Source organism: Micromys minutus, assembly GCF_963924665.1.
Source record: "Micromys minutus genome assembly, chromosome: 2".
In the NCBI taxonomy this organism is placed as follows: domain Eukaryota; kingdom Metazoa; phylum Chordata; class Mammalia; order Rodentia; family Muridae; genus Micromys; species Micromys minutus.
The window spans coordinates 49977969-50005533 of NC_137971.1; the positions used below are offsets into that span (position 1 = coordinate 49977969).

At 46.2% G+C, this 27565-nt stretch overlaps 1 protein-coding gene across 1 annotated transcript; it reads right to left on the reverse strand.

Annotated features, from left to right (window-relative positions):
• Window positions 1-17091: 17091 nt before the first annotated feature.
• CHRM1 (cholinergic receptor muscarinic 1) lies at window positions 17092-18474 on the reverse strand (the record flags this gene model as incomplete). The annotated part of the gene is made up of 1 exon (XM_080911776.1): window positions 17092-18474. One exon carries the CDS (start codon window positions 18472-18474, stop codon window positions 17092-17094), a length of 1383 nt encoding a protein of 460 aa, XP_080767902.1.
• Window positions 18475-27565: the final 9091 nt, after the last annotated feature.

The following is a 27565-nucleotide window of genomic DNA, read 5'->3' on the forward strand; positions in this document are numbered from 1 at the left end:
GCACACCTAGTGGATTCTGGGGACTGGGAATATATCCAGCAGCCATTTCTGGGGTTAACCTGTTCTGCATGGCTATAGGAATTTGTACTGGTAGAACTTCTGGGGAGCATCTTAGCAGGCACTGTTCCCTTGGAAGTCCCCTAACTCGTCCTATTTACAGCTGTCAGTGTTAGACGTGGAGTTTATTGCTTGATTAGGTTCAACCCCAGTGTGTGAGTGTTTGGGGTTCAAGCATAGCCAGCTGTCCTGACCTATGAATGACTAAGGATCTGAAGTACATTTTTTTAGCATTCCAAATTTAGAGGCTGGCTTCCTGGGGTTTGCCACCTCAGTAGAGTGACTATGAGCTCCCTGGTTCTGTTATTTTTTATTTATTATAACCAAGGTTCTGGCTCAGGGGGCTTTGGGGACTTCCTCATGGGAGACAAAGAAGACAAAATTGGACAGTCATAATCATAGGGCCTGTGTCAGTCTTATCTTTAGGGGAGGAGTTTCAATAATTCACCTGTTATTGTCTCTTGAAATCTCCATCTGGATGCAGTGGACCTGTGGGTGACACTGGTGACTTTCATTGTGATGGAGGTGGTGAGCGCAACAGGGTATGGATCTTTCCACACTGGCTCCAGTTTTACCCGCACAAGATCACCAGGCTGGAACTTGTGGGCAGGTTCAGACACGGGCAAGGGTGCAGCCTTTTAAATAGTCTTCTGAGTCTGTGGCAGGGCCTGTAAGGACTTGGGGAAGGAGTGGCAGTAATTTCTGTCTTATGAACATCTCTGAGCTTAGGGAAGAGTGGGAAGTGCCCCAAACATAATTTCAAGTGGCATGAAGCCTTCCTGGTATGGGGTGAACCTGGCCTTAAGGAGGGCAAAAAGTAGAAGGTTGGCTCAATTTTTGCTGGTCAAAGGACATGTTAAAGTCTCCTTCAACGCCCTGTTTATCATTTTATACTTCTCCTGAGCTTTGTGGCCTGAAGGCACAATGTAGTTTTCAATCAACATTCAAGACTTTTGCCAGCTTTGGGGAAATTTTGGTCATGAAGCCTGAGCCATTATTAGCCCCCAGGGAAGGGGGCAACTATAAAAAAGGAATTAACTCTTGGAGAAGTTTCTTGATGACCACTGAGGTTAGCATTTGGACGGGATAGGCTTCTATCCTTCCAGGGATGGTATCTATGAAAACTATCAAATACTTATACCCAATAACCGTGGATTTTATCTCTGTAAAGTTCACTTTCCCAAGTTCTCTGGGGGTGTTTCTTTGGGCGTGGATTTCTTCTGGAACCTTTTTTTTTCTCCTTTGGGGTTTAATTGTACACAACATTTTTGATAAGATTGTCTAGTTGAGGGATGTAATTTCTAGGCATCAGTATTAGTTGTCCCCAGATGGATGTTGTGATGGAGTTTGGTGACCGTGTTTTCTGATAGTGGCAGGGAGTATGAGTCTCTGTGCAGTGAGAACCAACACCTGTTTACCTCCTGTTTCATATCTTCCCTTTTTGTCCACTTTGTTTCTCCCTGTGTGCAGGTTGAGCACTAGAGCTATTCAGGTTCAGGCAGGGTAACCATGATCTGGAGAGGCCCTACTGGTTCCCAAGGCTGCTCCCATTTCCTCAGGCCTCTGGGGAATCCTCTTCTTGATGTCCTTTACAGTGGACAATGGCTACATTTTTAGCAGCCATATGGCCTTAGTCCCCTTTCTTGATAGACATGGGCTATGGCAAATGTATACTGACGACACAGTGATGACTCTGCTAGTCACCCAGTGGAGTACCTGAGTTAACATCAGAAAGTCAGCCCTTTGTGTTGAGACCCTTGGCTGAGGGTCTGAGCCCACGCTGTCCTGTCCAAGGTGATAACTGTGGCTCCAGCATACCTGATTTCAACTTAAACAAAACTGTCCACATGAGTGTAGCGGGACACCTGTAGGCCAGGTTTGATGGATTGGTCCATTCTCCTCTAGGCAGTCATGAAGAGGCTCTCTTGGGCTAGTCCCCCTCCCCCAGGAGGGCCACTACACAGTCCCTGTCCCAAAGTCAGTTTGTGAGTTCCTTTCACTAAGTCATTTTGTCTGTCAGATCCTTTCACTGGTGTGCCTGTAGTGACAGCTACACGTATACAAGCTGCCAAGATGGCAGAAACAGGGTCGAATCCTTTGGATAGGTAGGCCATTGGCTTCTCCCAGGGTCTTAGTGCCTTAGCAAGGACCCCCTTTCCAATCCTTTACATAGGGCAGGGCATTTTCTTCCCTCCTCTTTCCCAGTGTCTCTGACTTCACCCTCTACCATCTCTTATTAGTTTCCCTGGGTGCTGCCAACATGGCTCAGGTCAGTCTTTTCCTTTCCTTTGCTTCTTCAGAGTCATGGTTCTTGTAAACTGCCAGGAGCTGACAGGATTAAGAAGTTTTCTTAGCCCGAGTAACACCATTTTACATAGATCTCAGCCTAGGTTCCTGTTTCCCACAGTAAAGGCCTTTTCCCAGAAAATAGGTGATCTCCCTTTGGTCAGGTAGCTAGCCCAGTAGAACGGTCACCCAGACAACAAATCCTGCTTGGCAGAACATTCTCCCCTGTACCTGGGTTGTCCCCCTCCTCAAGTAATTCTTCACAAAGGGTATTGTGAGAAATCCAGAAAGTTCCCTTAGTCCCATGCCTTACTTTCCCATGCCTTCTTTCCTTCTACTATCTGTATAAAACTAGCATGTGAAAAAATAAAATTTGTCAGCTTGATCAGACCACTTTACTTGCTGGCCTTCTTCGCACCTCTTGTTCCCCCATTCTCTCCTAGGTGATCCCAGGTTTCTGTTGACTGTCCTGCGGGTTGGGGCACTAAACCTTTGGACAACCTCTAATTACTGGGATCTGTTTATACCCCAAAACCCTTCTAACATCTGATGTTTCTTTCTAATATCTGGGGCTGAGTGCATGATCAGGATAGCTCCTACCTCCAGCAATGGCACCATCCACAGGTGATGAATGGACCTGGCCCATCCATCGCCATGGAAACAGCCAAGCATCCCCAGGATACACGGGTTCAGAAGCCCACCTCCACCTGGAAGCAAATGATGTCATTACTCTGATGAAAGACCAAACTCTCCTCCCCTTTTCTCTTTCTCTCCTCTTCTCCGGACCCTACCCATGTCTCATCATTCTGTTAAACCCCTTCACATGGAACTGTGCTAGTTTGGTGTGGTTTGTCCAGGCATGAGCCGAGAAATCTATTTAACAACCCTTGACAACACCAATATTGATTGTTCGCTGTTTTTTTGGTACATCTGGGTCTCTGAGGACAAATATCCAGTAAGCCTTGCAGAGGTGTTCCAGGAACCCAGAGGGCAATTCTTGGGGCTCTTGTATTACCTTTTTCACCTGGTAATTTTTCTAGTGGCTGCCTTCAATCATCCTAACAGAACCTGGAGAAGCACTCGTCATCCAGAGCCTCCTTACCTTGCTCAGTGTTAGGGTCCAAGTCAGGGTGTATGTATGAATGAGAGAGAGAGAGAGAGAGAGAGAGAGAGAGAGAGAGAGAGAGAGATCGATCTGCTTTATTTGGGTCTACTGTCCAGCAGCTATCCCCCCACCAGGCCTAAGGGTGGCTTTCCTACTTTCAAGCTGGTTCTTTCATACCTTAACTTGTAGCTGGGAGCTATTGACAGTCATCTCAGGTTGCTGTAAAAGATTGTCTCAAAAAGGCTAATGAGAGCCTGAGGTTTTTCAGAGAATGGTGGTTTCTGAGCTTTCCAACTGTACATATCACGGGTTGAGAAGGAGACATAAACTGTGAAAAGGGAAGGAGAGGAAGCACACAGATGACAGGCAGATGGAGGGAGGGTCCTGGGCGGGGAATAGCTGGAGGCCTGAGGTGAGAGGCTGGGCCCCTTCCCACTTCCACATAGGGACTTGGACTCTGGGACGGAGAGACAAGGGGCGAGATCGGTGTCAGTCTCACTCGGGACTGGAGGAAACGCTCCCAGGGTAGAGACAAGGCTAAACAAAGCATTTCCAGGAGGAAAAACAAGGACAAGAACCAAGACAGCAAACCACGAAGCAGTTAGAGAGCAAGAAAGGAAGGAGGAACTCTCTGGTGGAGGGGAGAAGCTACCTCACCCCACCCCAACACAGCCTGGGGAACTATTTCCTCCTCCTGCAGCAAGACCAGGGTCTATACTGGTTCTCCACCAGGGGAAGATACTGCTTAATCTGGAGAAACGGGATGGGGTGGCCTGGGTCTCCAGTCACCACATTTCAGATGTCCTGAACTGCCTGGGGACCCAGAGATCTGTCAGTGAGCTGTATCAAAGGAGGGCCAATTCACTTCACAGAAGGTTCCTGGGTGAGAGACTGAGACTGTAAGTCATTGTCCACAAAATGTTCAATGGCATAATTTAACAATGCTTAATTTAGCAGTGTCTTCGGGCTGTTCATTCCCCTTCCTATAGAAGCTCCCTTTTTTCCTGCCAACAGAATTGACAAAAATACATAGAGAGACACACAGCAACAAAGACAACCAGGGCAGCCACCACACAGTCTTAAACCAGGAGCTCTGATGATGTCTCATACAGATCCCTGGACACTTGAATTGGGGCCAAATCCAGCCTTCCCTATTCATCCTATGCAGAAGGCATCAAAAACACATTTACCACCAGAGGGGACAGATCCAGGCAACTTTCTGTAGTTTCCAGTATAGGGTGGAGGCATCAGGAGCCTTTGTGTAGACAGGGGCAGTCTGAAGAAGTTCCAGGGGCTTTGGAACCTCTCAGGATGTGCACCTGCTAGGAAATGTTCATTTATCAATCTAGGGGAATCTGAAGCCCCTGCGTCCCTACATCTTAGTTTTTGGGAGTCTCTGGGGCCTCCAGAATTTCGTGATAATTCCACCAGAGAATACACGGACATTCTTAACAACTGAATACAAGGCCATGTAAATCACGTAAGCTCCAAGCTTTAATTCTTTGTTTTTATGCACATAACCCACATCCTGGTTGACAACACTTTGGTTAGCAAGAACAGGTAGCAAGAAGCAAAACTACAAAAGCCAAAAAGCAAGGTTAGTAAGTTCATTTAGGAACTTTCCTGGATCCAGGACCTTTGTTCTGCCCCCTCTCTCCAGGATGCAGGCATTCTTATTAACCAATCAGGGATAACTTGGGGAGCAAGGTCTGCACAACAAAAGCTGGTGTGTTTGAATTCACTGTCTTGGGGCAAGAATGGTCTTGGGATACAGAATTTAGCATTGGAATGCAATAGCAGCACCAGACCAACCCTCTACATCCCTTCTCCTCCTGCTTATCTTTCTCTTTTCCTTTCTAGCTTTGAGGGTCAAAACTAGGCTCCAGTCTGTGGTGGGCTGGTGCTCTACTGTTGAGCTGTGCCCACAGCCCTGAGTAGCTTTTGTTTATCTGGCTCTGCCTTGAAAACTTGAAAGCTTCTTTAACTGTTGGTAACAAACCAAAACTTAAACCAACAATTAAACCCCAAGCAAGCAATGAAACCTCATAGCCGTTCCCCCACACAAACAAAAACCCAAATAGCCAAAAACTGTCATTGTATAATCTTTGTACTCGGGAGACAGACAGATAGATTACCACAAGTTCTGGTCCAGTCTGGCCTACACAGTGAGACTCTGTCTCAGAAAATGAAAAGCTCAAACTGAAACAGAACCAAACAAAATACCTTAGCCTAAGAAGAAAGACGTGCTCTTTTGTTCTTTTCCTGCACCCTGCAAGCATCCTTCTGGAAGTTATTCCAACAGGAGTCTTCTCATGCTGCCAGATTAGAGCTAGGCTTTGTCCCGAGAAAGTAACCTTTAGCTTAAAAAGCTTGTGATTCTGATTGCCTGTCTTTTTGAATAATGCGTTGCCATGGTGATACTATTTAAATTCTCAGCTCTGTTTTCTAGAAGGTATAAATACCTGTGGATTTTCTTTGTTAAGCCAGAAGAGGAAACAGAAAGATCTGTACCTCCTTTCCAAGTGAACTAAACTCAAGGTTCAAAAGATCTTTCTTCCCCCCCCCTCTCTCTCCATCTCTCTTCCTTTTTTTCCTTTCTTCTTCCTTTTGACTTGTTGAGATGGAGCCTCACTAAGTATTCCTAGCGGGCCTTAAACTCTCTTGCTGGCTGGACAGTGATGATACACGCCCTTAGTCCTAGCACGTGGGAGGCAGAGGCCGGTGGAGCTCTGAGTTTAAGTGCAGTCTGGTTTTCAGAATGAGTTCAAGGACAGCCAGGATTACACAGAGAAACCCTGTCTCAAAAAACCAAAGCCAACCAACCAACCAACAAACTAACCAACCAAACAAACTAAAAAAAGTCACCTGCCTCTGTCACCTAAGTTCTGGGGTCAAAGGCATGTGCTGCCATGTCTGGCTTTTGGAAATGTCTTAACCAGTCAAGAAGTTGGAGGATCTGGTGTCTTTCTTTTCATCTTGCTGATTGTTTGGAAGTGGGATCTTCCTAGATTTTTTTTAGTGTTGTTAGTTAGTGTCACATAACTTTCTCTGGGGAGTCTATTTCTATTCACCTCATAAAGAACAGCAACAACAGACTAAAAAAAAAAAACAGTTCTACCCAAGGATAGCTTGCTTAGTTACCAATGAGCCCACGGGTCCTCTGGAACCCAGGTCCTCTGGAAGAGCACCCAGTGTTCTTAACCACAGAGCCATCTCTCCAGACCTAGTGGTACAGAACTTTGCCTGGTGACTATTCTATGTTGGGTAACAAGAGGAGGAAAGTCCCAGTGGTTAGGAATTCTGCAACTGGGACACCCTGGTGAGAAGCCCTGGATTGTAAGAGTTTGAGTGTCTTTATCAATGCCCCCAGGTGGCTGTGTGTTGGATTGTCCTAAAGAACTGTGCCAACACCTTGACTTTGGGTTTCTGCCTCCCAGAACTGTGAGACAATCTGCTTCTGTTATTGACTCAATGTGTGTAAGTAAATGAATCCTTTTTTAAAAAAGATTTATTTATTTATTATATATAAGTACACTGTAGCTATCTTCAGACACACCAGAAGAGGGCATCAGATCTCATTACAGATGGTTGTGAGCCACCTTGTGGTTGCTGGGAATTGATTGAACTTAGGTCCTCTAGAAGAGCAGTCAGTGCTCTTAACCACTGAGCCATCTCTCCAGCCTAAATCTTTTTTTTTTTTTTTTTTAAGTGGTTTACATTATGGCCTTGTAGATGTGTGTATGTGTGTTTTCTCTCTGTAAGTTCAAAAGATGGCTGGCAAGTAGAGGTAAAGGTGCTTGCTGCTAAGCCCAGGAACCCCACTTTGATCCCCAGAAGGAGAAAATAGATTCTCCCAAACTGCCTTCTGATGTCTGCACATGCTCAGTGGCATCCATGTGCATGTGGTGCGCGCACACGCACACACATAATAAACAAATATGATTAAAAAAAAACAAACAAAAGCTTCAAAGAGTGCTCTTTCCCCTCATATGTGACACTGTCCAAATGTATCCTAAGCTACTGCATTTAGAGTCTCAAGGGCAGATCAGTGGCAAAGTGCTTGACTAGCCCGCACAAGGTCTTAGAGTCCATCCCTAGTACTAGCTAATATTGGGGTTGGCCTTGTGTGCTGTGTATTCAGATGCTGAGTTCTGTGCCCAAAGATCAAGCTGCAGTCTGGACATAGGCATCACATTGACCAATGTGCTGTAAAGAATACTCCCCGATAGTCTCTGACTGGTAAATAAAAGGCTCGAACTTCTGACTGGGCAGGGGAGATAGGAAAAGGAACTTCAGATCCAGTGAAGGTATTTCAGGTAGGTACACAAGGAGAAGAATGTGGAGAAGGAAGAAAGGGATTGTCATGAGGCAGGGTGGACCACGAGCATGTGGCCAAGAGAAGCTCACACTAAGGACACACATGGAACAGAACCAGACTCAGATGGCAAGTTATAGGGTATTTATCTGATTATTGATAGCCTACCTGGCTTAGAATAGCTCCGAATCTGCCCAGCATAGTGCCATCAGGTGGTTAATAAAGGTCGATGTCTCTGTGTTGTTTACTTGGGAGCTAAACATGTTAGAGTGGGGCAGAAACCCCATGTAGATAATTAGGAGCAAAAGGTGGCATAGAAGCCCTCCCATAATGTCACTACTTTAAGCTAACAGCTAATCAACTAACTAATAAAAATATCTGTGATTCAGAGACTGAAGAGGTAGCTTAGTGGCTAAAAGCACTGGCTACTCTTTCAGAAGACACAGGCTTGATTCCCGGCACCCACATGACTCACAACTGTCTGTAACTCCAGTTCTATGTGGTTCAAAGCCCTCTTCTGGCCTTTGTGGACACCAGCACGTGTACATACATGCAGACAAATCACCCATCCAGATAAAACAGAAAATCTTGTCAGTCATGACTTACAAATAGGCCTGTTTGTAATTTGACATTTTGAATTTCATCAAAGATTGAGGCAGTCCAGTGTGGAGGCCCTATCTTTGCTTCTTCAGCTGTAATGGCTCCGCTTTCCCAGGAAGGGAACGGAAACTCAGAGATGTGCAGAAAGTAAAACACACAGACAGAAACACATGACACAGACAGAACTGCACCCAAGTCTTCTGCAAGAGCAGAAAGCGCTCTTACTTGTAAGACACCTCTCCAGTCCACAAAGTACATACGTAAAAAAAAAAAAAACTTGGAGCTGGAGAGATTCACATATCTTAAGAGATGAAAGTGTCATTTTGTCCAAGGGTGGACCCCTATACACATCACCTTAGCAAATGTCTCTCTGGAAATTGTTGTTTGGATATGAAACATCTCCCTTGTTTTGTATTGAAGTCTTGCTCTCCACTTATTGGACCCCAATAAGAACAAATCAATCAGGAGAGTGGGTGATAACTTTAAAAATAGGCTACCATAAAGTGGGGCCTGGTTGGAGCAAGTAATCTCTGGGGTCTTTGAAGGGCATGCTTTGCTGTGGCACTTTCCTAGTGAACACTTCTGCTGATCATTCCCTCTGCCTGACAGTCTGCCTCACCAGAGGCACAGAAAAGGGACTGTGGACTGAAAACCCCAACAGTCTTCCTTCTTTTAAATAGTTTCTTTCAGTGACAACCAAGATGTCAGGTAACCAGGCCCTTCGAGGCTGAGACTGTCTACAGTAGGAATGGTAAAATGGTATTAAGGGTGAGGTGAGGGCAGAAAGAGCTATAGAAAGACAAGGTGCATTCTCTCTAGGACCCACACACACAAACCCACTTTGGGACAGATTTTCAGGGAGGACCAGAGAGGAGGAGGAAGAGGAAGAGTGTGTGAGTGTGTTCGTATGTATGTGTGCATGTGCATGCACTTCACTAATTTCCTATTGCTATAAACAAACTTAGCTAATTTACTATTGATCAAACCAACTTATAAAAGAAAATGTTTACGGTAGCTTATGGTTTCAGAGGGTTAGAGTCCATAATCATCATGGCAGGGATCATGATGGCAGGCAGGTAGGCATGGCTGTAGCTGAGAGCTTACATCCTAATCTATAGGCACTAGATATATATATAGAGAGCTAACTGGGAGTGGTATGGGCCTTTGAAACTGCAAAGTCTGCCCCGAGTGACACACCTCCTCCCCTAAAAGGACACCTCCTAATTCTTCTGAAACAGTTCCACCAATGTGGACCAAGCACTCAAATATATGAGCCTATGGTGGGCCTTCTCAATCAGACCACCTCCATGTGTATGCATTTATGTGTGCACATATACACACAGGCTAAAAATTGTCATGTAGTATCTTCCTTTATCATTTTCCACTTATTTAATTTTGATTTTTGGAGACAGGGTCTTGTTGGGTGGCCTATAACTTGCTTTATAGATCAGAGTGGCCTATAACTCATAGAGATCAGCCTGCCTCTGCCTGATTGCTGCAATTAAAGGCAGCCACCATCATGCTGGGCTTCTGACTTCTGACAGGGTTTCTCACTGAACCCAGAGCTTGACTTATTGGGTAGACTGCTGACTAGAGAGCTCTCCACTCCCTCAGGATCTCTGACCCCCAGCACTGGGGTAACAGGTGTTTGGGGTTTTATGTAGGTGCTGGGAATCCAGACTGTTGTTCCCACAGTTGTGCAGCAAGCACTTTGCCAACTCAATTGACTCCCAAGGTCTCCCATTGTTTCTCAGTTGCCATTTTCCTGTTTATCCTGACTATTACCTTCCTTCTCTGCAAAGCCCTTACTCCCAGACATCTCCCCAGTGTCCTCTCTGTTTAGTGGTTTTCTGGTGTTCCTGCATCTTCTGGTCCTCTCTGATCATTTCTTCCACCTCCAGGCTGGCTGAAATCTGTTGTCTACTGAGGTGCCTGGAGTCCTAGTGAGTAAGTGCTCTTCTTTCTGGATCCTGAAGGGAGCATAGGCAGTCTTGAAGCAAAGCAGAATAAGAAGAGTCCAAGCAGAGGAATTGGAAAGAGGAAAGGCACGAAGGTGTGAGTCCAGAGCCTGTTCAAAGACCAGGAGAATTCCAGAATCTGTTAATGAGCTGTAGGAGGGTTCATTAACCCAAGAGGCTGAATGTGAAGGCCTTTGGCTAAGGGCTTGCTTTGGGTTTTGGAGATATGGCCTCTCCCCCCACTCCTGTATCCCAGGTTAGCCTGGAACTCCATAGCACAAGCTGGCCTCAAGCTTGAGATCCTCCTGCCTCAGTTTTCAAACTGTTGAGATTATGTGACTAGCTTTCCGTTTGTGTGTGCATTCTCTCTTTCTTTCTCTATCTCTCTTTCTCTCCTTCCCTCCTTCTCTCTCTTTTTTGAGACAGGGTCTTATATAGTTCAAGTTGATCATAAACTACTGATCCCCCTGCTTCTATTTCTTGAATGCTGGGATTACTCCGGGAAAGAACAGTGTGTGTGAGTTTGTGTGTGCATATGTGTATGAGTATGCATATGTGTGTTGTTTATAAAAAAGATGTATTTATTTTTATTTGATGAGGACGAGTGTTTTGCCTGCATGTATGCATACGTATGTCTGTATCATCTTTGTGCCTAGTGTTCATGGAGGCCAGAGGAAGGAATCAGATTCCCTAAAGCTTCTGGTGTGGATATTTGTGAGCATCATGGGGTTGCAGGGAGCTGCACCTGGGCCTTCTCTAAGATCAACAGATACCCCTAACCACTGAACCATCTTCTCAGCCTGTGTTGTTTAAAGGCTTAAAAATGAGAACTGGGGCTGAAGAGGTGGTTCAGAGGCTTAGAGCACTGGCTGCCCTTGCAGTGGACCCAGGCTCAGCTCCCAGCAACCACATAGTAACCACTTCAGCTCTAGTTTCAGGGGGTCTGTTAACCCTCTTCTGACCTCCATGTATGCACATGGTGCACATACATACATACATGCAGGCAACATATTCAAACTCATAAAATAAATCTCCAAAAGATAAAGGCTTAAAACAGTAAGAGGGGCAATATTTTCTGATGCATGAGAATTTTGTTAGATTCAAATAAAGTTTTATTGGTATAGAGCCATTCTTATTTGCTCTGGTACATTATTTATGGCTGCCTTCAACTGCAGTGACAGAGACCATGTAACACAAGAGTGCTCATGTGTAACCTTCATTTTATCTCTGTTCTCCGGCCTTTTACAGAAAAAGTTTGATGCTTCTGAGTTGAGGGATTGTGTTAGCATGGTAGTAGGCAAGAGCCCTGCAGTGCAACAGAGAACAAAGGGTTAATTCTAGAACTATTTAGAGGTAGGCTGGGTACAGGCGGTGCAAGGAGCCCAGGCTGCCTTACAACTCTCTGACTTGAGCAACTGTGTGAAAGGTGGTTCCAGGAAGGCAGGAAAAACCAAACACCAGGACATGGAGGACAAGAACTGGGAGAGAAAAAGGACAGCTGGACTTTTTAGATAGAACACTCCAACTGTTAGCTCTGGTTTACCACGAGAGCAAAGGCCTTAGGAACAACACACTCTTCAGAGCCCAAGGCTGGCAGGGGAAACAGCATTCTTGCTCTAACGGTGAGCAGGTTCCTAATGCGATTTCTATTTACAGTCAGTTTTGAGTTCTGTGAAACCTGAGCTAGGTGCCTAAGAATAACACCAGGATTCTACAGGCCTTTGTTTGTTTGCTCTTGAGACTTGCATGGAGCTAGCCCCACATATCAAGACCCCTTTGCCATGCTGATGGCATACTATTCAGAGAGGGAAGGACCCATTTCTGAATGTTTACATGTGTAGGTGATTTGCTTGTATGTGTTCCTCTGCACACTGTGTGCTTGTTGCTGGAGGAGGGTCAAAGAAGACGTGGAATTCTGTAGGGCTGAAGTGAGCTCCCTTTTGTTTGTTTGAGACAAGGCCACACACATAGCCCTGGATGTCCTGGAACTCTTTATGTAGATCAGGCTGGCCTCAAACTCAGGGATATACCTTGCCTCTACCCACCAAGTGCTGGAATTAAAGCTGTATGCCATCATGACTGGCACATTATTTATTGACTTATTTTGAAGACAGGCACAAGTGGATGGGGGTGGCGTTGACAGCTTTCACTTGTATGTTCTTGCCTTCTACTGTGAATCTTTGGGACATAACTCAAATCCTCAGCCTTCATAGCTAATGCCTTTACTCAGTGAGCCTCTCACCAGTTTCCACTCTTTTGAAATTTTAAATGAGGGCTGGAGAGATGGCTCAGCAGTTAAGAGCACTGACTGCTCTTCCAGAGGTCCTGAGTTCAAGTCCCAGCAACCACATGGTGACTCATAACCACCTGTAATGGGATCTGATGCCCTCTTCTAGTGAGTCTGAAGAGAGCAACAGTGTGCTTACATAAAATAAGTAAGTAAATCTTAAAAAAAAAATACAGAAAATTTAAACAAAGAATAAAGACTTTGGCCTGGTCAGTTTTGGTGTATGATTTTTTTTTTGCAATGTGTTTTTATAATTAAAAAAGTTTATGCAGGAGACATATAGTTCATTTGTAGAATGTTGGCCTAGCATATGAGAGGCCCTAGGTTCAATCCCAATACCAGCTTTTAAAAGGAGGAGGAAGAGATAGCAATTTAGCCAGTGTGATGGTAAATTCTTTAATTCCAGCATTTGGAGACAGGCAATCAGATCTCTAAGAGTTCAAGGCCAGCCTGGTGTATATAGTGAATTCCAGGCCAGCCAAGGTTATATACCACGATCTTTTCTCAAGAAAAAAAAAAAGGGGGGGGTGGGGTGGAGGTAGGACGTATTTAAATATTTAAACATCAGGTTTCTTGATTGCCAGCAGGTGGCGCTAAAATGTCATGGTGGAAATGGAAAATGGGGCGGGGCTTTGAGTGTAGAAGGAATTCTAATCTGTTCCTCTTTAGCTGCAGTTTGGTACTGGTAGAAGAGATAGTATTCACAAAGACACAAAGAGACCTTATTCTCTCCTTATTTCTACGAGAAGGCCTTTGTTCCTGGGATAAAGAGACTCCCTCAGGGTAGAAGTGGGTGCTGTGTTTGGGATGGAAAGATGCCCATGAAACCACTCTCTCCCTTCTGGCTCATGTCATTTCCTCCATCCTGTACACCCTGGGTTGGCAGAACTTCCTTCAGAGGCCGGCAGGACCCAGATTCCACCTGCCCTTTACCTTCCTTCTTGCCCAGGTGTGCGCTGGACAATCTTTGAACCCTGTCATATTAGGATGTAAGGTTCTTCTTCCTGGTTGGGGGAATAGGACTCTTAGACTTTCCAAAGCCAGAACAGGGGTACAGGGTAACACATGGGTGAGAAACTAGACCTGGTTTCTGGCCATCACCTGTGACAGCCTCTTCTGTGGTGACACTGATTTTATAGTCATCAAGTACCTTTGCCAGTTTGCTTCATCCCTCTGACACCTGCAAGGGGTTTGCTCCCCTTTTAGAGATGAAGACACTAAAGACAGGTGGTTATTTGGGGGGGGGCATGACAGAACCACGGTGAGGTCCCCAGGATAGGAAACAAGTGATAGGTGTGAGCTGCTACTCTCGTGACTGGTCCTGATGCTGGTCTCACCCACTCCTTCTTGATCCTAACCCCACTCCCTCTTCCCTTGATGTTCCATTGGCTCCAAAGCTTCATTTCTTCCAGTACTGCTTAGCTTCCTCTGCCCCTCCACCTCCTTACCCTTGACACAGGCAGGGCATTTATTTCCAAAGGGGGCTTAGAGCTACAAGGGGGCATGGGCAAAAAGCCCTTACCAGGGTCTCAGCTGGCAACCTAGGGGGCTATACTGGTGATATAAGAGGTACAGGGTTTACATCGGATGATCATTTCCACATTGCTGGATCTCCTAAGGCTTCTGGCCAGCTTCTTCATGTCCACCTAGTGGGCTATCCTTGCCCACACTATTGGAAGATTCCATTCTATAGGCTGTGGGTGATGTGAGGGTGATTGATTGAGACATTTGACACCCCATTGGCTACTAGGATTGATGAAACTCATCTGGTTGACTAAGTAGGTGTTTTCTTCCTCTATTATCCCTCTATATTCATCCTGTCCAAAGCTGTACACTCAGTTCAAGAGGAAGACCTTACTAAGTAGAGCAGGACCCTCTTTTGGCTAAGGGTATATACCCGGAGTGGCACACCACAGCTAGAACCTCCAGATAAGTTCTCAAAGTTCAACATTTTCTGGGAGTTCAGGAGGCTTAATGTGTGGGGTGAATTCTCACTCCTTCCTCTGCAGGAATTAAAAAAAAAAGATTTATTATGTATACAGCATTATGCCGGCAGGTCAGAAGAGGGCACCAGATCTCATCACAGTTATAAGCTACCATGTGGTTGCTGGGAATTGAACTCAGGACCTTGGGAACAGCAGCCAGTGCTCTTTACCTATCTCTCCAGCCCTGCAGGGATGTTTTTGGAAGGTCCCACCCAGGACCTCAGCCTTATAGGATACTTTTTTACCCACCCCAAACTTTAACCTGTACCAGAATCACCTTGAGGTTGCTGGTTACATACAGCTGGTTTCCATCCTTGGAATTCCCCTTTGAGTAAATTCGTGGTAACCCCAGAATTTTACCTATAGAAGTTTCCAGGTGCTGGCAATGTTCCTGGTTTGGGCCACTGATAGCTTAGTGGACCTTGAGAATCTTGGCTAACCACTGGATTATCCAGCCTAGAAGAAAATGTTTGCTTGTCTGTACCCTGGAGCACACTAGAAAATCTATACTAAGAGTACGGTTTGTGGTGGAGGTCCTGGACCACACTCTGTCCATTAAGTCTCTAGAGGGGCTGGATACTGTCCGAGGTCAACCATCTAGGCAGTCAGCCATGTCCCTTCCTGTGCCCATCCTCTTGTAGAAACACCTGTCACTAAGGTTCTGGAGGGTGTTTGTAGCTGGCAGGGTCACCTGAGGGCTGTGTACAGCATTGCTGGAGTTAAGTACTCTGTGACTTTCTGGGGAGAGAAGTGGCATTTTGTGATTCTGGGCTTCTGCTCTGTGTGTTCTTCAGCTGTGACAGAACTCTTCCACTGTGACAGTGACAGACTCTAGTGGCTTTGCAGAATTCTGTTTTCCCAGCAACTCACTGACATTAGGGTTGGCTTTGGGCCTTGTGGCCACTACTACACTTTGACAACCACTGCTTAGGACTGTGAGGTTAACCTCTTTAGGTTCCTTTTCCTTACAGCACTTTAGACTGTGCCCTGAAGGTGATTCTGATTGAATGCTTTGGCCTAGTACCCTAGGTCTGTCATCCCTACAGTCTGGAGGTCAGGAGATGTGGATTACTGGAAGTCTGGGTGTTGTTTTGTGGTATAATCCTAAATGATTCTCCTGGGTCTCTGGGTTTTAGTTTCCCTGGTTACAAATAGGAGTCTGGAGAAGTTCTGTTCTTTCTGGGTATGACAAGGCCATAGAGCTGCTATGAACAAGACACATAGGGGGGTTTCACCTCAGCACCTCATTTTCAGAGGTCAGGTTAGCACCACTCACCTGAGCCAAGGACCCACAGGCTGTGCTGGGGCACAGGCTTTACTTGTTCTAGCCTTTCAATGCTGTCCTTCCTGGGTCCGCCTCATGCTGCTGCTCACTTTCTGAAGTAGTTCTTGTGTCTTCCCTGTCCTTGCAGTCCTGGCCTTGGGGGCCAAAACAGGGAGGAATTGCTTGTAATGCCCACTAGTTACGTGGCTTTTATTCACAGACTCAGCATATGCTGAGGATGGAAGGAAAGAACAGGGGCCAGGCAGGGCCTGGAGATTAGGGTGGCAGAGAGGCCATGCACGGATTGGATTGGGGAGTTTACAGAAGAGAATCTAGCCAGACCCGTGTGGGGCAAGGCTGGAGGCAGGCAGCATGCAGGAGGTCTGGCTAGATCTGCCTAGAGCAGATCCACCCAGGTTAAAGGCTGTGAGCCAAGAGGGAGGAACCAAGGTCACTTTGGGGCAGGGAGAGAGGAGAATGGGTGTGAGACTGGATAGCAGGCACCTTATCCCGCCCCCTCCCCCCCCCCCCCAGAAAAATGGCATAGAGGGCCGGTTAGGACTCCTGATGTCCGGTCCGGATGCTGCTTTGGGACTTGGTGTGTTTAGCCAAGCTGCTCTCCTCTGGTGTCACTGTCCTGCTCACGCTTGGGACATTTGCCTTGGAGATGATCCACATAGGGATGACCTGGGGACATTTGTAGGGAGGTTGGACAGTCCTGGAGAGTGTGCCTAGGGCCTACCTGGATGAGCTCTGCCTGTGTAGGGAGGAGATTTCCAGCCAGGGGTCACCACCTCCCTCCGGTTCTAAACTTTTCTCCCTGTGCTTGGTGTCATCTCCCATGCATTGGGACGCAGCGGGTGCCATCGCCACTGCAATCCAGGCCCCCTGCTGGGCCAAGGAAGGCCGCACCTTTAAACTACTGGCCCGCCCCACTGGCTCCTGACTTCCTGTTTAAGCGCAAACAGTCCAAAGCCCGGATCCTCCTGCTGGGCCTATTCCCACACAGCAGGGATCAGAAAAACCAGTTCCCCGGGTTTCACTCCCTGTCTGGGAATAGCAGCGTTTGGAAAGCTGTCTCTCTGGGCTGTCCAGGAAGGTGACCCAGGGGCCTGGGAAGCCAGGGGAGTCCTGAGCAGGGCTCTGGGGCTGAAGATGCAGCCCATTTTCCCGGGACACTTTCCACCGCTCTCTCCCTGGAGCTGGGATGGAAGGATGCAGGAGAAGGGGGCCACTAGCATTGGCGGGAAGGGGTGCGGTGCACGGAGCCAGGGCGCTTGGGGATCTTGCGCCAGCGCCGCTTGTCCCAGCGGCAGAGCAACAGCAGGCGGAAAGTGTCCCGGAAGGCTTTGTTGCAGAGTGCATAGCACATGGGGTTGACAGTGCTGTTGACGTAGCATAGCCAGTAGCCCAGCTCCCATAGCGTTTCGGGAACACAGTCCTTGCAGAAGGTAGACACCAGCACCATGATGTTATATGGTGTCCAGGTGAGGATGAAGGCCAGCAGGATGGCACTCAGGGTCCGAGCTGCCTTCTTCTCCTTGACCAGTGAGAAGGTCTTTCGCTTGGCCAGTTGTTCCTTTCCTCGGGGTTTTTGGCCCTTGCCGCCTCGGTCTCGGCCTTTCTTGGTGGGTCTCTTGACTGTATTTGGGGAGCTTTTGGGGGGCTGCTTGGTAGGTGCCTGTGCCTCAGGATCTACCATTGGCATCTTGATCACCACTTCTGAGCCAGGCTCCTCGCCTTCAGAGGATGTGAGGGACTCCATGGAGCCTTCATCCTCTTCCTCTTCTTCCTTCCAGCTGTAGGCCTGCAGAAGCCTGGGTGCCCGGCAACAGCGACAGCAGCGGCCCGGAGGTGACTCCGGTGAGCCCTCAGCCCCTGGCTGTGACCTCTCTGAGCTGCTGCTGCTGCCACCGCCTTTGCCTGGTGTCTCAGAGCCCTGTAGGGCTGCTAGCTCCCGGGCTCGGTTTTCTGTCTCCCGGTAGATGCGCCAGTACAGCGTACACATGACCGTGACAGGGAGGTAGAAGGCAGCCATGGCTGTGCCAAAAGTGATGATAGGTTGGGAGAGGAACTGGATGTAGCACTGCCCAGCCAGCACTGTCCGCTCCCCAACTAGGTACTGCCAGAAGAGGATGGCTGGGGCCCAGAGAACGAAGGAAACCAACCATGCTAGGCCAATCATCAGAGCTGCCCTGCGGGGAGTGCGCTTGGCTCGGTAGCTCAGGGGTCGGGTCACTGAGAAATATCGGTCAAAGCTGATGAGTAGAAGATTCATGACAGAGGCGTTACTGGCCACATAGTCCAGGGCCAGCCAGAGGTCACAGGCCAGTGTGCCCAGAGCCCAGTGGCCCATGAGCAGGTATGTGGTATAGAGGTTCATGGAGAAGGTGCCAATGATGAGGTCAGCACAGGCGAGGCTCAGCAGGAAGTAGTTGTTGACTGTCTTGAGCTCAGTGTTGACCTTGAAGGAGATGAGCACCAGCAGGTTGCCTGTCACTGTAGCCAGAGACAGGAGACCTGTGGTGATCCCGATGAATGCCACCTGCCAGGGACCCTTTCCTGGTGCCAAGACGGTGAAGTTGGGACTGACAGCAGGGGGCACTGAGGTGTTCATTGCAGCCAGATGGAATGAAGGGGCAGCCCCTTCCTCCGGTCACAGGTTTTCCTCAGAGAAGGGGCATCACCTGAAAAGAGAGGACACGAGCTTTGGCTAGGCCACTTGGCACCTCAGATGTAGCCCCAGAGTGCCAGGCTGACAGCATCACCTCCAGGCACTGGCACCTACTCACAGTGGCTAACTATGTGCTTTCCGACCACAAGAAAACTTGCCAGCAGCATGGGGCAGTCCTGAAAGCCGAGGACCTAAGTCCTCATTCCAGCTTCCCCTTTCAGATTCCTAGCCTCAGTTTTCTCACTGGAAAAAAAATCACACTACTTCCTGTCTTCAACATTTTTTTCCATTTACTTTTACTTTATGTGATGTATTTTGTCTACATGTATGTCTGCGTACCATGTGTAAGCAGTGTCTAAGGAGGCCAGAAAAGGGACATCAGATCTCCTGGAACTGAGTTCCAGACATTGTGACTGCCTTGTGGGTGCTGGGAATTGAATCTGAGTTCCCTAAAAGAGGAACGGGTGAGTGTTCTTAACTGCCAAGCTGTCTCTCCAGCCCCTAATTCCTGTTTTCCTTACATTTCATGTGGCAGGAATTGGGAGAATTATTTTGTATACGGATCTGTGAAATTTTCCAAGTATTTTGCTCAACCTTATTAACGTCTTCATTTAAGAAGGACTTGCTACATGCCAGACGCAGTGCTAAGCACCTAATCAAATTATCTAATTTAGCTGTCCTCCTGCTCATCCTTAGCAGGAAGGCCCTTGTCATCCCTTTCTTGCTGGAGGCAATGGTGACTGAGCAGCTTCAGCCTCTGCTATAGTAACAAGAGTGGGATTAGAGCCTGCTTCCTCCACTTGCTTTGCATGGGTTGCTCCACTGTGCGTCTTTCACCAAAGAAAGAGTTGTGGGAAGAAGGAGAAAGCTCCAGAGAAAAGAAGAGGACCGGGAGTGGTGGTCCACAGCTGTAATCCCTGCACTTGAGAGGTGGAGGCAGAAGTTTTCAGGAGTTTAAAGTCATCCTCTGCTACACAGTGAATTTGAGGGTAGCCTGGGCTACAGTTGAGGGCAGTGTTGAGACAGGCAAGGGGGTACAGGGGAATGTGTGTGTGTGTGTGTGTGTGTGTGTGTGTGTGTGTGTGTGTGTGAGAAGCAGGCAACAGGGATGATGAACTCAGCTTCCAGTCTGTAAGGATCTGGTCATATATGGAATGTGAGTGGCTCTCCTTTCTCTCTGGTCATTTCCTGGGGGCAAATGGGAGACAGGAGGGTTCCCTAAACTTTTCTGGGATCTGGAGTTTGTCCCAGGCACTAAGATTGTGAACAATGTAAGTCCAGGAGTCAGGAGAAACCCCCAGCCAAAGCCAAGGCAGATCGAAGACTGAAGGCTCTACTCAGCTAGAGCCCTGCTGCTATGTGATTTGGTGGGTTCTTTATTGTACCCCCATCTGTCTACTAAAGGAATTTAGGGTCTTTCTAGCCCAGAGCTTTGGCTTTTAGGATTGAACTGGTGGGAAGACTCTTCCAAGTTGCTTGGGGACTTGGTCTGTGACCATTGTATGACCCGGGCTGGAGGCATCTCTGTAGCTCTTGGTGGACTGTCATTGTGATAGAGCCCTCGGAGTAGGGAGGAAGATTAGTGTGTGACAGCAAGGCCCATGTGTGCATGTATGTGTGACAGTACGGTTAAAAAGCAGACTCCAGAGCTAGGCTGCCTGCTTGCTAACAGGCTGTAGGAAAAGTGCTACCAAACAAGAGGGTATTGGTATTGCCTTGCTTGCTCTTTTTTCAAGACAGGGTTGTCTGTATAGCAGTTCTGGCTGTCCTGGAACTTGACTTGTAGACCAGGCTGGCCTCGAACTCACAGAGATCCACCTGGGTCTGCTTCCAAAGTGCAGAGATTAAAGAATTAAAGGTGTGTGCCACCACACAAGGCTTTTTTTTTGGGGGGGGGGCGGTTGTTTTTTGTTGTTGCTGCTGTTTTGAGACAGGGTCTCTTATAGCCTAGACTGGCCTCAAATTTTCTATGTAATCAAGAACGACTTTGAACACCACATCCTCCTCTTTGCCTCACTGTCCCAAGTGCTGCTGGGACTGCAGGAAAGGCCTGGACTTGAATCCACACTTTGCCATTTATGTAACTTAAAACAACGGCAGCAGCAGCAAACCACCCATAGGATCTGGAGAGATGGCTTAGCAGTTACAGAGTTTAATTCCCTGTACCCACAACTCATGCACTTATGTGTAGGAAAATATCCATATTCATAAAGTGAAACTAAATAAATCATAAAAAAACCAAATAATTCTCTATAATACAACTTCCACACCCAAGGCTCAGAAAGATTATGAAAGTCAGAGAACCAGGACATCAGGATGTTTGCTGTGAGATGCTACCTTATAAGAGTGTCTAAAGTTCTATCCATTACGTCTCACCAACATGACTGGGTAAACATGAGCTGAATAAGGACTATGGAACGGACATGTTCCAGTGGGAGAGAAAACCCACAAGGCTTCAGAATTGCACAAAGAACTACAAGTAACTAGGAAACACTAAGAGCGGGAGAGATGGTCTTCCTCAGGGAAGAACATGCCACATGTTTATCCAGTATCAGTGCTCAGCCCTGAAAACATTTGGACAAGCAGCATTACACAGACTGTGCAAGTTGCATTTATATATTTAGGTATACACACACACACACACACACACACACACACACACCAACAAGTAAGGAAAAGAGGCCATGAATTTGCAAGAGATCAAGGAAAGGTATATGAGAGGATTTGGAGGGAGGAAGAGGAGGGGAGAATTGCTGTGATAGTATCTCAGAAAATGAGAGAAATCATTAAAAATGAACCATTAATTAATTTGTGACAGGGTCTCATGTAGAATGTATAGGCTTACTTCCCTGTGCAGCTGAGGTGGGGAATGACTTCAAACTTCTGATTCTACCTTTACCTCTCAGGGATAGGACTGAAGGCTTGCACCACCATATTGTACTTTATTGACTACTTTATTTAATTTACTACTATTACTTTCTTTTAAGTGCTGTAATGCCTGTAACCATAGGGTCCTCGACTGTGATGTAGGGATTAGCTAAGACCTTTAAGCTAATACCTCAAGGAACTGTTAAGAGGATTAAATAAGTTTTTGAAAATTGTGTGATTAGAATGGCTCTTGATGTGAGCATTGGGTCCCCATAAATTCAGTCTGTGTAGGAATGAGAGCTCCTTCCTGCTTAGGAGTGGCCACTTTAAACATCTCCCCTAGAGAGGGAGGAATAGTCTTACCCAGGGATGAACTTCCTAATAGATTAGGTTATTCCAATACCAAGGGACAATGCCCTGAAATCATATACATACACGTAATACCAAATGACTGAGCAGTTTGTAGTGATGTATTTAGGCATGCATACATACACACATACATACATACACACATCCACACATACATACACACATACATACATACATATATAGCAACAACAAAAAAGATGGTGTGGTTTCAGAGGGAGCAAATTCTGAGGGTACAGGAAAAGGGTTGGAGGGAGAAAAGAGAAGAGGAAAAATGACATAATTGTATTTTAATTAAAAAAAAAAACCTCTCCAAAAGATGGGTATGGTACACCTTTAATTTCAGCACTTAGGAGGCAGTCAGATCTCTAGGTGTTCATGGCTGGCCTGGTCTACAGACTAAGTTCTGGGACAACCAGAGCTACAATGAGAAACCTTGTCTTGGAAAGAAAGAACAAAAGTAAGAAAAATCAATCAATCAATCAATCACAATCAATCATCAATCAATCTCTTAGAGGGCTTGGGTATAGCTCTCAGTAAGTCACTAAGCATTAATAGGGCCCCAAGTTTTATCCCTAGCACAGGCCGGTATCTCTGATGGTACAATAGTGGTGACCATGATAATGGTGCCTATTGCTGTTTGACAGCTCACCCCAGTCACTGTTAAAGTATTTCTATACATTCATTCATTATCTTACTTAATCTTGTGTGTGTGTGTGTGTGTGGTGTGTGTGTGTGTGTGGTGTGTGTGTGTGTGTGTGTGTGCATGTGTGGTATAAGGAATCAAACATGGGGCCTTACACATGCTCACCAAGCACTCTACCACTGATCCTCAGCCACAACTCATCTCCCGTTTTGTTTTTGTTGTTGCTGCTGTTTTTTTTTTTTTTTTTTTTTTTTTTTTTTAAGACATTTCATGTAGTCTGGACTGGCTGGAAACTCACTGTGTAGCCAAGGAAAATCTCACACGTTTGATCATCCATCTTCACAGTGCTGGGGCTAGAGGCACAGGGTACCGTGTTAGTTTTACCTGGTATGGGTGATGAAACCCCATGCTAGGAAAGCAAATTGAGCGGCTTCTCCAACCCCCACACTGACTCTCAGCAGGAAAAGGCACAAGTTTACAGATAAGGGAACAGAAAGATACCCAAGCAAAACAGCCAGAGAACCTGCAGAAGACCACACAGGAAATGCACACTCGGGACTGGACCCTGTTCTTTTTCAGTGAAACTTCATTTATAAGAACCTACAACTGAACATTAAAAACCAGCCACCCCACCCCCAATACCAAACAAACACAACAAAAGAACAGAGTATCGGGCTGGAGAGATGGCTCAGTGGTTAAGAGCACTGACTGCTCTTCCAGAGGTCCTGAGTTCAATTCCCAGAAACCACATGGTGGCTCACAACCATCTGTAATGGGGTCTGATGCCCTCTTCTGGTATGTCTGAAGACAATGACAGTGCGCTTACATATAATAATAAATAAATCTCTTAAAAAAAAAAAGAACAGAGTATCTTTGGAGACTAATTCACCAATTTGAATTTTAAAAGCATTGCATTAAAACTCAATTCAGCACCCACCTACACTCCCACCAGCGTTGTGTTTTAAATCTAGGACTTTGCAGCTAGCTAAACAGTTTGCCACTGAGCCACAGCCCTAGCTCCTGACACAGTCTTGTATCCAGGCCAGTTTCGACTCACTGTGTAACCTAGGTTGGCCTTGAACTCATGATTGAGCCTCCTTCCTTAGCCTCCTGAATGCTGGGATTAGAGCTGTGAGAAACCATATCTTGTAAAATATGATTTACCTTTACTGCCCAGTCTTGTCACACTCCTTCTAAACTAGAGGCTGGGATCTGGCCTTCCCTGGTAAGGCTGCTGGTGACACTATCTTGGGTATTTGTTCTACATAGCTAATGTCTTGGCTTTCTGAATTCGGGGTTGTTTAATGCCCATTGTCCAGAGGGAACACTGAGGCCCAAAAACATCAGATAGAAAGCATAACTAAAGTCTCTTTGTTCTTAAACTGTGTACAGTCCCCCATGTGCTGGCTCTATGTGCTTTGGGGCAGCAGAGCTGAGCAAAGACCTGTAAAGGAACTCAATCTCCAGATGATCGGAGAGGTTGCATCCTCCCAACTGCAGAGATTGCCGAGAGGTGTTGTATATCTTGGTCACAAAATTTAAAGATGTCCCCTAACTTGATAGTAAATAAACTAATATTTTGTGTAATACGAAAAAAAAAAAAAAACAACGCAAATACAGTCTATGATGAATAAAATGTCTACGGCAGGATCCAGCTCTACACATGTGAGATCCCATTTCCTTAGCCCCCAAACCCCAAACCTGACCCTAGTTCCCAAGTAGTTCTTTATTTACAAAAAGCCAGTTTGTTGTAGCATTGATTGATTGAGACAGTCTTCCTGTATAACCCAGGCTGGTTGCACACTCAGAATTCCTTACCTTACTCTTCCAATGCTAGCATCATAGCCAGTGCCACCAAGTCTGGCTTGTTAATTGATTATTTTTTTATTGGATATTCTTTGTATTTACATTTCAAATGTTATCCCCTTTTTCCCCACTCACATCCCCCCCTCCCTCCCCTCGCTTCCATGAAGGTGCTCCGTCAACCACCCTCTCTACTTCAACAGCTTGGCATTCCCCTACATTGGGAAAATAAGCCTTCACTGGACCAAAGGCCTCTTTTCCCATTGATGCCAGACACTCCCATCCTCTGCTGTATATGCAACTGGAGCCATGGGTCTCTCCATGTGAACTCATTGGTTTGTGTTTTAGTCTCCCGGAGCTCTGGGGGGTTTGGTTGGTTGATAATGTTGTTCTTTTCATGGGGTTGCAAACCCTTTCAGCTCCTTCAGTTCTTTCTCTAACTGCTTCATTGGAGTCCCTGTGTTCAGTCCGATGGTTAGCTGCGAGCATGCTTAGCTGTATCTGTATGGCTCAGGAAGAGCCTCTGAGGAGGCATCCATATCATGTTCCTAACAGTAAGCACTTCTTGGCATCAGCAATAATGCTTGGGTTTTGTGGCTGCATATGGGGTGGATCCCTTGGTGAGGCAGTCTCTGAATGATCTTTTCCTCAATCCCTGCTCCTCTATTTGTCCCTGTATTTCCTCCCATGAGTGTTTTGTTCTCCCTTCTAAGAAGGACTGAGGCATCCACCTTCTGGCCTTCTTCTTTTTGAGCTTCATGAGGACTTTGAACTTCTGGTCTACTAGTCTCCACTTCCCAAGTGCTGGGATTACAGGTATGTGCCACCACACCCAATGGGCGCTAGGGACCCAGGGTCTCTTGCTAGGTGAGCAGACTACCAAAGAACTACGTTCTCAGCTAGTTTTTCATTTTTTTTTTAAACTTCAAAATTTCTGGGTGTGATACAACCCTCTTTTAATCCCAGCATTCGGGAGGCAGAGGCAGGTGGATCTCTGAGTTTGAGGCTAGCCTGATTTAAGAGTGAGCTCCAGGCTCAGGCTACACAAAGAAAACCTGGTTTGAAAAACAAACAAGTAAACAAGAGTTTAAATTTGTGTGTAAGTTTGCCTGCCAAGGTAGTACTTGCTACATTTGTGGGTACAGTAAAGGCCAGAAGAGGGTGTCCGATCCCCCGGAACTGGAGTTACAGGTATTTGTGAGCCACCTGACATGGGTGCTTAGTGACTTAGTTTGAGGTCTCACTATTTAGCACAAGATAGTCAAAGATTTATTTATTTATATTTTTTATGAATATACTGTCACTGTCTTCAGACAAATCTAGAAGAGGGCACTGGATCCCATTACAGATGACTGTGAGCCACTGTGTGGTTGCTGGGAATTGAACTCAGGACCTCTAGAAGAACAATCAGTGCTCTTAACCACTGAACCACCTCTCGAGCCCCCCTAAGATAGTCTTGAACTCACAGCAATCCTCCTGCTTCAGCCTTCTGAGAGCTGGGAGTATAGGTGTGTGCCATCATGCCTGGCCTATCATTTGTATGTATGTATGAATGTAGTATGTATGTATGTATGTATGAATACTGTATGTATGTATGTACATATGTATGCATGCATGCATGTATGTATGTATATATGCATGTATGTATATGCTGAGTTGTTTCCCCATTTCTTATGCCAGGCTTACTGGCCTGTAAATTTCTGGCAATTCTCCTGTCTTATCTCCCACATCCTTGTAGGAGCAGCAGGATTAAAAGCAAGTGAAGATGTTTGCTTTTATGTAGGTTCCTGAGGTTTGAACTCAGGCCCTCACCCTTGCATGACAATTTACTCATAGAGCCATCTCTCTCTAACTCTTTACTGGGGAGGTTTCACTATGTGCTGATGGATACTGGAGGATGGTAGTCACGAGTTAACTTGGTTTCTTATGATTTTAATCATCTGAAGGCCGAGAGACAGGGTGTTGGGATTAAGTAATGGATCCAGAAGTTTTATGATATAGGAGTTCAGGTTAGTTCTCTGATTGAAAGCATGTCCTATTAACATTCATGGAGGGCTGGAGAGATGGTTCAGAGTTTAAGAGTGCTGGTGTTCTGATAGATGACTGGAGTTAAAGTCCCAGAACCCATATGGTGCCTGACCAGTCTGTAACTCTAGTCTCTAGGGGATTCAAGGCGCTCTTCTGGCCTCCAGGGGCAACAGACAGGCATGTAATGCACAGACATACAGGCAAAACAGCCCATACATGAAAAATAAAAATATTATTTTAGTTTTTGCTTTTGAGATAGGGTTTATCTGTATAGCCTTAAATATACTAGAACTCATTCTGTAGACCATGGGCCTTGAATTCACCTGCCTCTGTCTTCCACGTGTTGAGATTAAAGTCTTTTGGCAGTACTTCCCAGCCTAATAAGTCTTAAACAAAACTGAAAAAGCATTCATGGAGGAGCAGGGAGATAGGGATTGCAGGGTGGGGCAGGCAGAAATCTCTGAATTCAATCTTCAGCTTCAAGCTTCTGTCATACTGACCTTAGGAAAGTCACCATACCAACCTAAGAGCCCTTATGTGGGGCAGAGTTTCTAGTATGAGTGTTTGTGTGTGAAGGTGTGTGCATTGATGAATGAAACCAGGGAATGGTGGGGTGAGCTCATAGCTTTGTAGGAATGGGTTGGGATTTTGGGGCTTTTCATGGTTTAGATACAAGGTGTTAAGAAATGAAGAGTGATTTTCTGCCCAGGACTCTGGCCTCCCGATGAAGACTGTTGGGAGCCTTTAATAATATTACTATTATTATCATAGCAACTGATATTTACTGGCTGCATGAGTATACCAGACATGGCTCTACGAATTATATGCATAATTTAATTTACTTGTTATAACTCCTTGAGAATAGATTCTATTATCTCCGATTTGCAAAAGAGGTGACTTTATAGCTCATCAGTGATGCACTCGTCTGCCTCTGATACCCGTCTCTGGGAGGCCCTACCCTAAACTGTTTCTGCTGGGGTATGCAGGAGAGTCTCAGTGGTCTCCCCACCCATTCCCACTAGCTTAGCCAAACCCTTGCTTTTAGGTTCTGGCCTGTGTATGTGTCATCCATCTGTGTGATGAATAAAGACTGGGTGGGGAAGGGGAGATCCAGCCATAACTGATGGGTGAGAAAGGTGGTAACTCTGCTTGTTCCATTTATTGCTTTATCTTAAGGCTTGCTACATTGTAATTGCTCAACAAATATTTGTGAAATAAATACATGAATGTGTACATGGAGAGGGGGTACACCTGAATGACTTCAGGCTCCGGAGGTTGAAGAAGAGCCTATGGGGATCATGACCTGCTTTGGAGCAGGGTCTA